The sequence below is a fragment of the Falco cherrug genome, chromosome 4, assembly GCF_023634085.1.
Source record: "Falco cherrug isolate bFalChe1 chromosome 4, bFalChe1.pri, whole genome shotgun sequence".
Classification (NCBI taxonomy): Eukaryota; Metazoa; Chordata; class Aves; order Falconiformes; family Falconidae; genus Falco; species Falco cherrug.
The window spans coordinates 58,248,405-58,261,224 of NC_073700.1; the positions used below are offsets into that span (position 1 = coordinate 58,248,405).

The 12,820-nt window shown below is 37.3% G+C and overlaps 1 protein-coding gene across 13 annotated transcripts in view; it reads right to left on the minus strand.

Moving 5' to 3' along the window:
• The window catches only part of KMT2C (lysine methyltransferase 2C), a 198,644-nt gene that overhangs the window by 68,219 nt on the left and 117,605 nt on the right, over window positions 1-12,820 (minus strand). For 12 of the 13 annotated variants that reach the window (XM_055708897.1, XM_055708893.1, XM_055708903.1 and 9 more), the window contains 2 exons: window positions 6,121-6,240; window positions 3,611-3,727 (listed from right to left, as the gene is read on the minus strand). In XM_055708897.1, the coding sequence (XP_055564872.1) occupies window positions 3,611-3,727; window positions 6,121-6,240 (237 nt within the window). The remainder of the gene's footprint in view (window positions 1-3,610; window positions 3,728-6,120; window positions 6,241-12,820) is intronic. The other variant, XM_055708901.1, reaches the window with a different exon arrangement.

Consider the following 12,820-nt stretch of genomic DNA (forward strand, 5'->3'; position numbering starts at 1 on the left):
TGGAAATGGAAGGAAAGAGGTAGTCTAAGAAAAAAATAATCACTAAGCAGGAATTTCATACTGTGACCAGTCTGCTCTGTCCCCTACACATAAACACTGATGTTATTCTCATTGAAAAGTTAACTGCAGTGACATACTTTTGAGTATTAATTCAAAGAGCAATTGCAGAAATGTAATTTGTCCCATATTGCCTAAAATGTGGCTTAGCTAATGTTCCAAGTATGTCAGAAGAATAAGCAAGAGTTCTAAAGTTACAAGAGTTTAGATACTCTTCATAAGCAGATTCTTTATGAGGCTTATCCATCTTGACCATAAAAACCTGCACTGAACTTGAAACAGCTGTTTCAATCTCAATCTATAAGCACTTAATGTCTTTAATGTCTACAGTTATTCTCCTTTTGATCAAGAGATTGTTACTCTGACCTGCACCTCATTAATTCAGCATATACATGTACATATAGCTTCTCAGGAAAAAAAAAACACAAGAAAGAACAGGAAAAAAAAAAAAAAAAAAAAAAAAGACTTCAATGGTGTCTTGACTTTCATGCAAATCTTGCCATGCAGAATTTGCTATCCATGGATTTAAATTAACAGGCTAACTATTCACTCTCTGAACCAGTAGCAGCCATGGAAGTTTGGAAGATAACAGCACAGAGTTCTATATAAAAGAACAAATATGTGACAGAGAAATGTAACTTTGTTTTAACAGCTGTTCTAATTTTATAAATGTGGATTATTTTAAATACAATTTAAGTCTTACACAGGTAGTTTTGCTTCAGTAATAATGTAAATAATTTACCAACCCAAACATCAATCTAGAGACAAATGCAAGTATTGTCACAGCAGCTAAAGGAGTCCTGAGACGCTGTTGCTGAAAATCAGCATTTACTAAGAAACAGCTAAAAAGGGAATATATTGTTCATGTGTTCTAATTATTGTATGTTTGAAAGCACTGCAGCTGTAACTAACTAATTAACAAAGAAACCACCTGAAACACCTCTTGATATGTTCAGGGAGAGCTTTTCCCTCTCACATATTTCCACAGGTTCCACAAAGTTCTTGGAATTGCTTGCATGTACAGAAGAGCAGAATTTGAAGGATCAAAACCACTGCAACCTTGCTGCTTGCTTAATGCCAGCTGTGACCTAGCTTGGGTTAACCTGTAGCTACCTTCTTCCCCATTCCCAAGATATTTCCACATCTGTGTAGCTGTCCAGCTACATGTCCAACAACAAGCTGTCATGCTGAGAAACAATCGGTTTGTGCAAAGGGACTGAAAATACTCCTAATACAAACATTTACCTGGAAAAGGTTGGTCTCCTGGTATTGCTACCTTCATCTATTTACTCTGTCACCAGACAACCACACCTCTGCTCTAGAACTCTGAAGCTGCCATTTAGTTGTCAAGCCAAAGGATGAAATTCCTATAGGAAATTGTTGAGAGCAATGTCCATTTTGTATTTATAGCAACTTACCTAACTCAATTTCCTCTGTTCATATACAAAAAATTTTAAGACTTTGTTCTATAAAACCCAGATTCTCTTGAAGTACAAATTTGTGATTTGTAACATCAAAATAATTCTGTGAATGCCTCTAATTCATTAAGGTACCTACGACTAGCCTGAGTGGAATTCATGCTATATGTTTAAAATTACATATTTTCTTATGAATCTTGACCATCCAAAGCCTTAAAAGGGAACAATGACCGAGACCTTTGTTCCTTTTGCAGATCACAAATACCAGAGTATTCCCAGAAATTATTATACAGGCAGCAAAAAGTGGCACAATGCATACGAACTCAAATAGACTGTATGTAAGAACACAAAGTTCTAAAGACAGTCTGAGGAATTACTTCACAAAGACATAAAAATGAGTAAGTCCTGCTCTGAACATAAGGAAGAGGATGCCTCTCAAAATCTGCAGGGCTGACTGATCATCAGACTTTAAAAGAAATGTTCAAAGACAACAAAAAACTATTAATTTTTTGCAGTCCAGATTTCCAACAGTTTTTCATATCAAGATCCCTCTTCTTATGATATGGGGACCAGGACTGTCTAAGATTTAAGAGTTTTAAAAGGACTTCAAGTGCGAAACAGCTTAACTATCAACTGCAGCGAGCAATGACTTGCTTAGAATCACTTCCATGCTTTATGGGAGATGGCTAATGCAACTACCATTTTCTCAAAAGTTTCTAAAGGGAAGCTGTGTACCGTCCCACAGAACATGTGATATCTGATCACAACAGAGAACTTGCAGCCGTCTTGATATACCATTTTGTTACCGTCAAGGAAGCTTTAATTATGGTAGATCATGATCCATCAGGGCTCTCTGAACGAGCCAGCAAGCCTGGGGATAAGTAAGTCTGATTGATGTGACGTAACTACCTTACTAAATTATTTTGGAAAAGTGCTTCATCAATGTTACTTAAAAAAAGGTAAACTGACATAGAATTACACTCCCTATATTGACACAAGACACAAAATAAAAAGTAGAATAAATAATCAGTTTTCTGCATGGGAAAAAGAGTGCTAGTACAAATCTGATAGGCGATGTCTGCTAACAGGCCATGGTGCACATGGTGATCTGAAAAATCAAGTGAAAAATCAAGTGAGAACCAAAGTGACCAAGCTTGCCAACAATATTAAGATACTCAGAGCAATAAAAACCAGAAGGCAACTGTAAAGAACTGCACAAGAACTCAAAAAGCTGAGTGCTTTATGAAGTGCAGATGAAAGTCCACAAAGTAAAAACATGAACCTGACAAAAAGACTGACAAGGATGATCAAAAACATGGAATAGCTTCCACACAAGGAGCAACTCAAAATACTAGAATTCTCCAGACTAGCTAGGAAAGAAGGGAAGGGAAAGGAGGAGAAATGATGGAGATCTATAGAAACTGGGTGGCATGGATGAAGAAGGTGCATGGAAAACGAGTCTCCACTGCCTCTTCTGTAAGAGTACTTAGGGGCAGGCAATGAAACCAGCAGGCAGCAATTTAAAACAACGGGCTGATGAGCTGTAGAACTAAAAAAGATTAACATGGTTTTCAAAATTTTTTTTAAGTGAATAGGCAAATTCATGAAAGAAAGCTCCAACACAGGCTGCCCACGACAAAGATGCTACCTCCTGTTCAGCAAGTCCCCAACCACAAACGGTTGAAGTGCCTCATTCTCTAAGCCTCTTGTGTTTCTGCACTCTTCCCCCAGCACTCTATTTTGGTCCCCCAAGTGGAAGAACCTCTAGTCTGATCTGCTATGGCTGCTGCTACATTCTTATGTACAAACCTTGCTCTCCCCTTCTGTGTTGTTCCCCTGAGTGCTGCTTTTATCCAGCGTGTTTTCCACCTAAGGAAATGGAAGGAGTACTCTTAAGACTCCCAACAGTTGTCCCTTTAAGTGGCAAAGAGCAGCATAAAATTGCTTCAGGTCCATTAAGCTGCAGTGCTCTAGCTCTTCAACACAAACACTTAGTAACAGCCAGGCTTTAACAAATACCTCTGCTTTTTAGTGCTCTTCGGTTTTATATAGTATTCTAACACAAGAATTGTACGTCAATAAAAATTATGTTATATTAACAGACTGTAATATGACTTAAAAATAAATGTTCTTACCCCTGGAATGACTACAGTTCCAACTCCATTCTTCAGTTTTGATCTACCTCTGCCACCTCTTCCTGAAAGACCTGCACCACGTGGCCTCCGCTTCCCTGGGAATCCTGATCCACGGCCCTATTCAATGTAAGATAACAATTTAAATGCAACCTGGAGTTCTTTTGTTATATGGGGTTCAAACTTGTTCAATGCATCTAGGGAAAAACATAAGCAAAAAAACCACCCTATGACTTCCAGCAAGTATGAGCACACTAGACCACAGTCATTAAGTCACCACATAAATCATGAAATACCTTTAACTACTTACATGACATAATATGATCACCTTTATCACCAGTGAGAAAGCAGCCAAACCCAGAAACATTAATTTTCTGCTCAGGAGTAACTGGAAATACAGAAACGTCTTTCTTTTTTTCCACAGTTGTAAAGTACCCAAAATAAGTATCCTCTATTCTATGATCCTTCTTCTTTTCTTTTTAGTCAGCTCAGCACTCATGGGACTTCTGAATTCTAGACACCTGATTACTTGTAATCATATATACTTTTTTCTTATGCTATGAATGATCACGGAAAAAGTGGAATTTATTAGGACTCAATGCTGCTCCCAAAGCAAAGCAGGAGCTGGCTCCACAGAACTCTCTTGATACAGCAGATATAGAGAGTTATTTTTATATTAATAATATCAATTACACACTGGTCAACATTCCTCATAATATGATGGTTTCTTATAAAATATCCACTTATTTTTCTCCCTTCCTTATTTTAGATGCAGACACGATTGCAGTGTTGTGTGCTCTAGAGTATTCACAGTATGTTCAACTACAATTAACTGTGAAAAAGCAAGTATGTGTTAATAATAATTACCTGATATTCATACTGTGACTTAGTTTGAATTTAATTTTTTATTTTTTTTCTTATTTAAAAATGGACTAAAACCAAAGAGGATCCCTAATCCTCCCTAATCACTTCCAGTGAGAAAAAGAACATTCCCTAAGTTTTGGCTGGTATATCAGACACCTTTAAAAGAAGTTTCAGAGCCTCTGATTTGTATAACTGGTGGCAATTATGGTATATACTCAAAAAAGCACCTTTCCTACTATGAAATAAGCGATGAGATTATTGATTGCATTTCAAATTTGTGGATAATCTCGGCTCCTCATAAAACCCAACTCCATCCACAGAGTATCTAGACATGGTGCCTATATCCAAACGTTTGTGGGAAACTACTTATAATACCAAGGCAAAACATTTACTCAATAGAACAGTGTTAACAGAACCACAAAGCTCCTTAGGGACAGTGTCACCAACAGACATCAACAGTCTTTACTGATGGAGACAGGAGTTCCTGGGTGGAAAGCAGCACTATGGGCTCAGTATTACCAACAGTATTTTCCCATTACAAAGAAGATATGAAAGTTTATGTTCATAATTAAAAGGGAGAACCCAAGCATCCCAACATTAGAATTTTATTAACATCCATCTATTAATGGAAAGAGAAATCAAACTGACTTACTCTTACCCAACGAGGTAATGTAACACAATGCTATTTTAGGAAGTGAAAGGAAGGATGCTACTGATGGCTGAAGTTATTTATATGTACCAAGGTGAAACAAAAAATATTGTCCTTACATATATATGGAGTTAATACATATGCACACACAGGACATACAAGCATCAATTTTTAAGATGTAAACTCTTCTAGCATGTTTCTTATTTTGTCTGTTTCACACCAGGTATCAGTATTGTTATTTTCACACAGCTAGTAACAGGCATAAGCACATACTTGTATAAATGTTAATGCTGAATATTAAGCTGAAAATTAATGCTTGAAGCAGCAAAGCTAAGCTAATGTCAAATTAAAATAAAATTAGCATGAGAGTTAAAGTGAGATGAAAATAAATCATTGGGAAAGTACAGCGATTTGTCAGAGTCCCGTCATTTAGCTTTTTTGCCTTTATTTAAAAATAGTAATTCCACCTTGTTTCTTCAGGTGTTTTTAATGGTAAATGTCACTGTGGATACAAGCTTTGGTCCATCTAATCAGGTAGGAAAGTTGTTATTTATTCCCCCATAAGCTAAAAACAATGTCACTTTGAATCCACTCAGCAAGATTTCTCCACAGCAACAAATCCAAGCCACCATTCAGACCCTTGCTCCTTTCTGTGCCTGGCTTACCTTACTGCCAGTCTTAAAGACATTTTCCTTCTCAGGTAATTTATTTTGACAGCTACATAAAGCCAGCCACAAAAAGTCAAGTACTCAACACATGCAAAAACCTGGTAACACAAACTATTCCTTAACATTGAAAATCAGGGCAATGCCATCGTTCTGTACACTCTGGAAAGCATACATTTTTTAACCTGAAAGCTCCAGAGTTTCAGCAATTTTTCAAGGCCTTAAACAGTATTAGAATGGAAGATTAATTCAGTTGTGAGATAGAGAATTTCATCACTAGTCTCTACAACAGAAAGATAGCAACGGATACATGAAAATAAATTCAAATTATTTACCACTTTGATGCTCCAAATGGCACTGCCAGGAAGCTGTCTGGATTTAAAAATGTCCCGACCTTCTGAAATGTCTGGGGACCAGGAAGGTGGGCTGACTGTATTATTGGTACTCCAAGCCCCCTAGGATACGGTAGGTGAGAAAATAGATGTATAAAACTTCGCAACATAAAAAAAAGGAAAAAAAAAAAAAGAAAAAAGCAAGCAACAAAAAAAAAAATCTGAAAAGCAAAGCACATGCAGGCATAGGCATTTATATGTTAAGTAGTAAATTAGTTCACTGAGTGAGAAGAAGGTGGGAAATTTTTAGGTTCTCATCAAAACATACACTAGAATAAATATTAACCTCCAGCTGATGGTTAAGTACAATAAAATGAGTTCTATAAACAAAGCATAATAGAAATTGACAGCAAGCAATCATAACAACAACAAATTATATCCCTGTATCTTATTGCATCAAAGTAAGAAGACAGTAGTTTGCGATGATAACATCCCCTTTTACACTTCATATCACATTTTTAAAGAACAGATGGCCTTAGTCGACTTTTGAGTCTAAATTTCTGACAATCACAGCAACAACCAGTTTGAGAAGTGTATGAAACAAAAAAATATATAAATAAACCACTGTAAAAAAGAAAAGAAAAATAGCCATGGTAATTAAGAATCTCTTTTCTGCAAGTTTACCACAAATAAACCATTATAAAACTCCACTACTGTTTTTTTTCAGACGAGTGTTTTCATGTTACCCTGCATTATCATATTTTAATACGTTACTATATACATGTAATAATATACAATCATATGGTATACCTACAAACTCCTTTTAACTAACTGATTGTTATCCCTATTTATACAGTTTGTATTGTGGTGAGATATTGTATAACTCTGTCAAGAAATATGGCAAAACAAGAAGAAAATGCTAAGACGGACAAGAAAAAGAACAAACGCTGAAGTCCCTCATAGACATTAAAATCTGTGGAAGACCTTCTTGAAACCCAAGTTTCTGCAGGAAATACCTGCAGAAGACTGCAGGAGATACCCATCATCAGTAACTTCATTGTACATTTACACATTAGAATAGTTAAAGGATAACATGTTTTCCTAATTCTTAGTTTGTGAGAGTAAGAAATAATGAATACCAAGGTAAGAAGTAAAACAGATGAAAAAAATACAGGTTTACCTTCTTGGGAATGACATTCAGCAGTAGAATCTCAGGGAAGAAATGGAATAACCTCACGCATACTAACAGTCCCAACTGTTCACACATGTATAACCACTCACACGGGCAAGCCCAAACACATTTACACCTTCGAATATTGGTCCATACAGTAATAAGCATTAAGAAAACCGAGGCAGCTTCGCAAAATGTTATTGTTTCTGAAATGCAATATTCTCCATCGAGAATGCATGGGAAAGTTTCTTTGGGGTCAACAACTCATCAAAACACACACTCATCTCAGCCTGTAAATAGGGATTTTGCTAACAGCTGCACTGACCGAAAATAGGGCTACCCCTCAACGGATTTCAGGATGATGGGCAAGACCTCCCTGATCCATGTTAGGCACAGCCAGGTTAGCTCAATCTGCTGATGAAGGTGAGTATGAGCCAACATCTCGCTTAGCCTCAAGGAGATGAAAAAGAGCTCATATGACACCTGCTTGCAGAGCTGGGTAAGCAGTAACCTACAGCTGCTCTGACAGCTCAGTATTCAAACTGGCACAACAGATCCGAAAGAAAAAGTTTGTTAGTAACCTAGAAGCCTAATTACGGATAAAAGTTACATTTAAAAAATACCAACATTGTCCAAGCACTGCAACCCACCGCGTAGAAATAGTGGTATTCAGTATAAATCTGCTTTCTAGGAGTTTAGCTATTCTTGCATGGGAAAGGGAGTATGGACAACATAGCACCAAAAAAAAAAAAAAAAAAAAAAAAAAAGGCAGCAAAACAGCACTTTACAATTCTACCCACACAAGCCAGTAATTAGACACACAACCTACAAATTGCTTAGTGCCCAAAAGACTACCTGTGTGTCTTCAACTGCCCATCATTGTCTCCCCTCTGCCAAGGTGCTTCCAAAAAATACTCTAGCTGAACTGCTAGAGCACTCACCTGCACTTGGGTTAAAGTGAGCATGTTTGATTAAACGGCTCAGATTGTAAGATTTTGTTACCCCAGTTTTTTGCTTGACTTCAGTTAGATGGTCATCATGCAGACAACTCAGCAGATTAAAAGGATCAGTAACTTTTAACAGGAGTAGTGTTGTGCAGGAACCTTCTGCACCTGCAAATCCCAAGAACCCTGTTCACATTGAGGACATAAGGGCATAATACTCATGACAGACATCACATGGGCACAACCGCACCCTATCAGAAACAGGGGGGAAAGGAAGAAAGCAAATTTCCATGCAAACGGAGGTTTGATACACCTGACCCAAACCCATTCCTGCAGTGACACTGCTGAAACACACGTCACCCACTACCTGTGCTGAACCACCCAGGCTCCCTACATGCTTAGCACAGAGAAACTGGTGCTTGCAGAGGGCAACTTGGAAGGCGTGACATTAGTCTCACCCTGCACGCCCCTAGTTCTCTCCAGCAACTCTTAACGGGAACCTCCAGGTGACTACAGCAGATTGTCCACACTGCAGGTATCTGTGGTTGGGTGAATCCCCCTCCCTGAGCCCACAGCAAATTCCACCGGGCATAGATGGCAAGACTGAAGTCTGATTTTGTTACATCAAGAACATCGCAGGTCATGAATCACTCCTCTGTCAAAACCTCATGATTTCACTAAGCACGGTCAAACTAGCTAGCAACTACAGCAGCAGGTCTGTGGCAATACGGTATTTACCTTTACTATGTTAGCCATATTTTTAACATCAAAGAACATTCCATTGTAGCAAGATAAAAGTTAAAATTTTCATTGAATTTTAGTTCCAGTTTCCCTATATTTCTAAAATTCTTATTGCATTTAGTAACTGTTCTTGTAATATGCACAACACGAAGGAAATTGTGTATCGTGGAAATAATTTTTACATCAGTCTGTAAAGGGAAGCAGCATGCTGGCTAAGGGTCAAATTCAAGTGCTCAAACATGTTAGAAATACTTAATGAACAACTAAAACTACCTGCTCTTATTTGGGGAATACAAAATTATTTTCCATTTAAGAAGAACCACTTCTGTAGTGATTAAGCACATTCAAAAGATGAAAAAGCTAATAGAACATTAAATCAAAATACTCAGTCTTGCAAAACAAAATGTATTGTATGTGATTCATGAACCATATTGTTAAGAATTAGATTAGAAATTTAACCCAAGTTTTATTGTAGATCAGAAACATTTGAATTCTCGGTCAGATAAACTTAATTAAAACCACACATTCCTACAATACTATGAACAAATGAATTACAACAAAGAGATGCATTAATTGTATTTTGGCTTTTAATTAATGCCTATTACTACACAACACTGAAGAGAAAGTTCTATTCAGTTCATTTACATCAGAACCACGGCAATAATTATGTACTGTGAGAGAAACAGGAAGTTCTAATTCTCCATCATATTCTTGAGTCCTCAAAATTGAACAACACAGCTGCAAGTAAATTATAACAAAAGGAAACCCGATGTCAGCAAGGGTCAGGAGATCTCACTAAATTACCACTGTGTTCAGCTGCTTAACGCTTTATGAAATCTACTGCATTCAAAATGCACAAAGCTGGGTTTGCAATTTAATATTTAATGTAATTTTAGGGTTGTGAACAAAATTAAATCAGTTCAAAATGCAGGTCCCCTCATTAAAAAAAAAGAAGTTACAAAACCTAATCCTTGACAAAGACTTCCCCCCCCCATCCCCAACACCTACCACTACAACAACATACTTAACGGTACCATGTAATTGAAGACAACAAAAAATACCCAAGATACATAATGCCCAACATGGATCTGAACCCATCATGGTGCTTTGTATTTTTCAGTGTCATTTTAGAAAAATCTCTTAAAACATCCAGGAATATGTAGTGAGCTGTGTAATAGCTGTGTAATCACCAATATCTTCATGATGAAAATTAACTACCTCTAATCATAGTATTTTCTAAATAATACTTACAGTATAACAAGAACAGTAGAAGGTTATTATTTTCTGGTCAGTATTATTCTACAGACCATTCTCAACTCTTTACCTACCACTCTTACAATGCCGTGTATGTTGTAATGCCCTCCATCTACTGACTTCATACTATGCCTTCCTATACTGTGCTAGTACTTTGCTGCAGTACACAGTGCTGTAGCAGAAATAACTATTTCAGATTTGTTAAATTCTGACAGAATACACCCAATACCATTTAAAGTATACCTCCACAGAAAAGCACACCCATTCTCCCTGTGATTTATTTCAAACTAGATATACATCAGATTAGTGATTAATATACTTACATGATAATTTCTTTTAAGACTATTACTTCAGAAAAAAGAAATATGAAAAGAGAGGTCCTACCACTGGCATAAATTTGCAGTTTATAGGCAAAGGTGGAGAATCTGCATATTCCACAGAGAAGACACTTTACTGGCACAACTCTTAAGGGCAGCACTGTAAAAACTTTATCACACTGGCAGCTACTAGGGAGTATCTCTGATCTACAAACAATTAAATTTTGGACATATCTGAAAGCAATTTGCCTCCCCTAGGGAGTAGGAGAACAGAAACAGAAAAGAGAGAGCTCATGGACCAAAACCCATGGGAAGTTGTTGAGATGCTGGGCCTGGCAGATAGAGAGGCTCTCTCACTGGGCTGGATGCAGGCTATCCTAACAAAACACTGTCAGTAGAAGAGCACCTTACTGACAGGAGTTCTTATGCTGACACAAAAAAAAAAGGTTTTCCACAGTCTCCAAAGTGGATTAAGCTTGTACCAGCCAAAGTAATTCTTACCAGTATAACCGTACCTACACATTAATTTATACATAGCTCCCCTTGTGTTTAGAAGATGGATTTTCTCCTGTTGCTGTCACCACCCCTCTCCCCCCTAGCATTTTTGCAGACATCGCTACTTTGGTTAGAAGCAACACCAATACTGCAGCCCTAGAAGGGATTTCTTAAGCAGAATATTATCTTCACTGTTTGTGAAATGGGCTTTAGTCCTTACAAAATAGGACTGATGTAGTGGTGTTGCGGACACATCACTAAATCCTATTACAAATTCAAACTACTACAATACAGGAAATAATTTCAGATCATGCATAACTTTGTATTCAATAGTGAAAATGAGTAATTATTCAAACATATCTTATTAGCAATCGTATTAATAGATTCTGAAGAAAGGGATAATCGTTCATACTACTTACTGCCCAACACAATACATCAAATTTAACAAAACCAAATACAAATCAGAAACTATTCCTTACATGGATTCCCCTGAATCCAGTGAAACATGTGTCTTATAAAATTGAGAAGCAATATATCCAGGATACAGAGATTTTTTTTTTTTCCTATTCTTTCTACGAAATTCATAAACCCATTGCAAGGTTGTTTGCTTTCTTTTTTTTTTTTTTTTTTTTTTTTTTTTTTTTTTTTTTAACAGGGACAGGACATTCCAACAAGGTAAACTACATATTATAAGATTTCAATCTTCCAGGAGAAAGTGAAGTATATTGCCATCTGTGGAAACTGGTTAACATTGGCTTGTCTTTGGGGTCCACAGAGTAACCAGATTCTTTACGAAGTACCTATTTTAATCCTGCGCAGTCCTGCCCAAGCAAACTAGCTCTGCAATGACAGTTGTTTGTGCAACAAAAGAAAGCAGCTGTGGAGCCAATGGTAGCTTCACCAAGTATAGGAGCCACAACCTCTTTAATCAACAAAACTAATCCAATACTATTTGTGTAACTTTTCTCTCTTATTTCACTGCTCTCTAAGAAGTGTTGCCAAGAACTCATGCAGCTGTAAGGTACTATTTCTATTGCATAACCCAGGACCTGACATGAAGTGACACAACAGCAATATGTGTTATTTTTTAAACAGAAAGTAATGAGCCTCAAACCCATAAAATTGACCTGCTTTTGAGAAGGCAAGATTCCTCTTTAGCGACACCCCGCAAAGACCCACACATGACCTGGTTTATACCGAACTGCTATGCCTGCAACTTCATAGAAGCTCTTTTTTCCTCCAGAATGGCATTCCCCGCTTTTTACTTGTTTTGGATCAACATGAATACCTTGAGACAAACAAGTACTGAAAACACTGTGTTAGACTAAAATGTTCTAAATTATATCCCTTCTTCAGTGGTGGGGCCACACCTGGCATGGAAAGTAAGATGGAACAGCAGAAAGCAGCATTTTTCTCAGCTGCCATCACCTGCCCAGTACGATGCTCTCCTTAAACCAGAATTGGGAGAAAACATCCATTTCAAAGTGTCTGTAGAGTATGACACAAAGAAACAACAGGTCTTAATTCTCTGGGTTTTATATGTGGTGAAAACCTGCTGCCTTCAGACCTGCCCCAAACTGTTGCGTAAATAGAAACCAAACAAGACCCTGGCACGTGCAAGTGCCTGGAGAGCACTGATGGCTGGCAAGAGATCATCAGAAGGAAGATTACAGTTACAGCTATGAGATTCCTTCCTTCTTTTGCCAATTTGTGAATCAGTTTCTAAAATCACATATAATGAGTTGATTATAAAGGCATATATAGGGCTGCTGGCACAAATA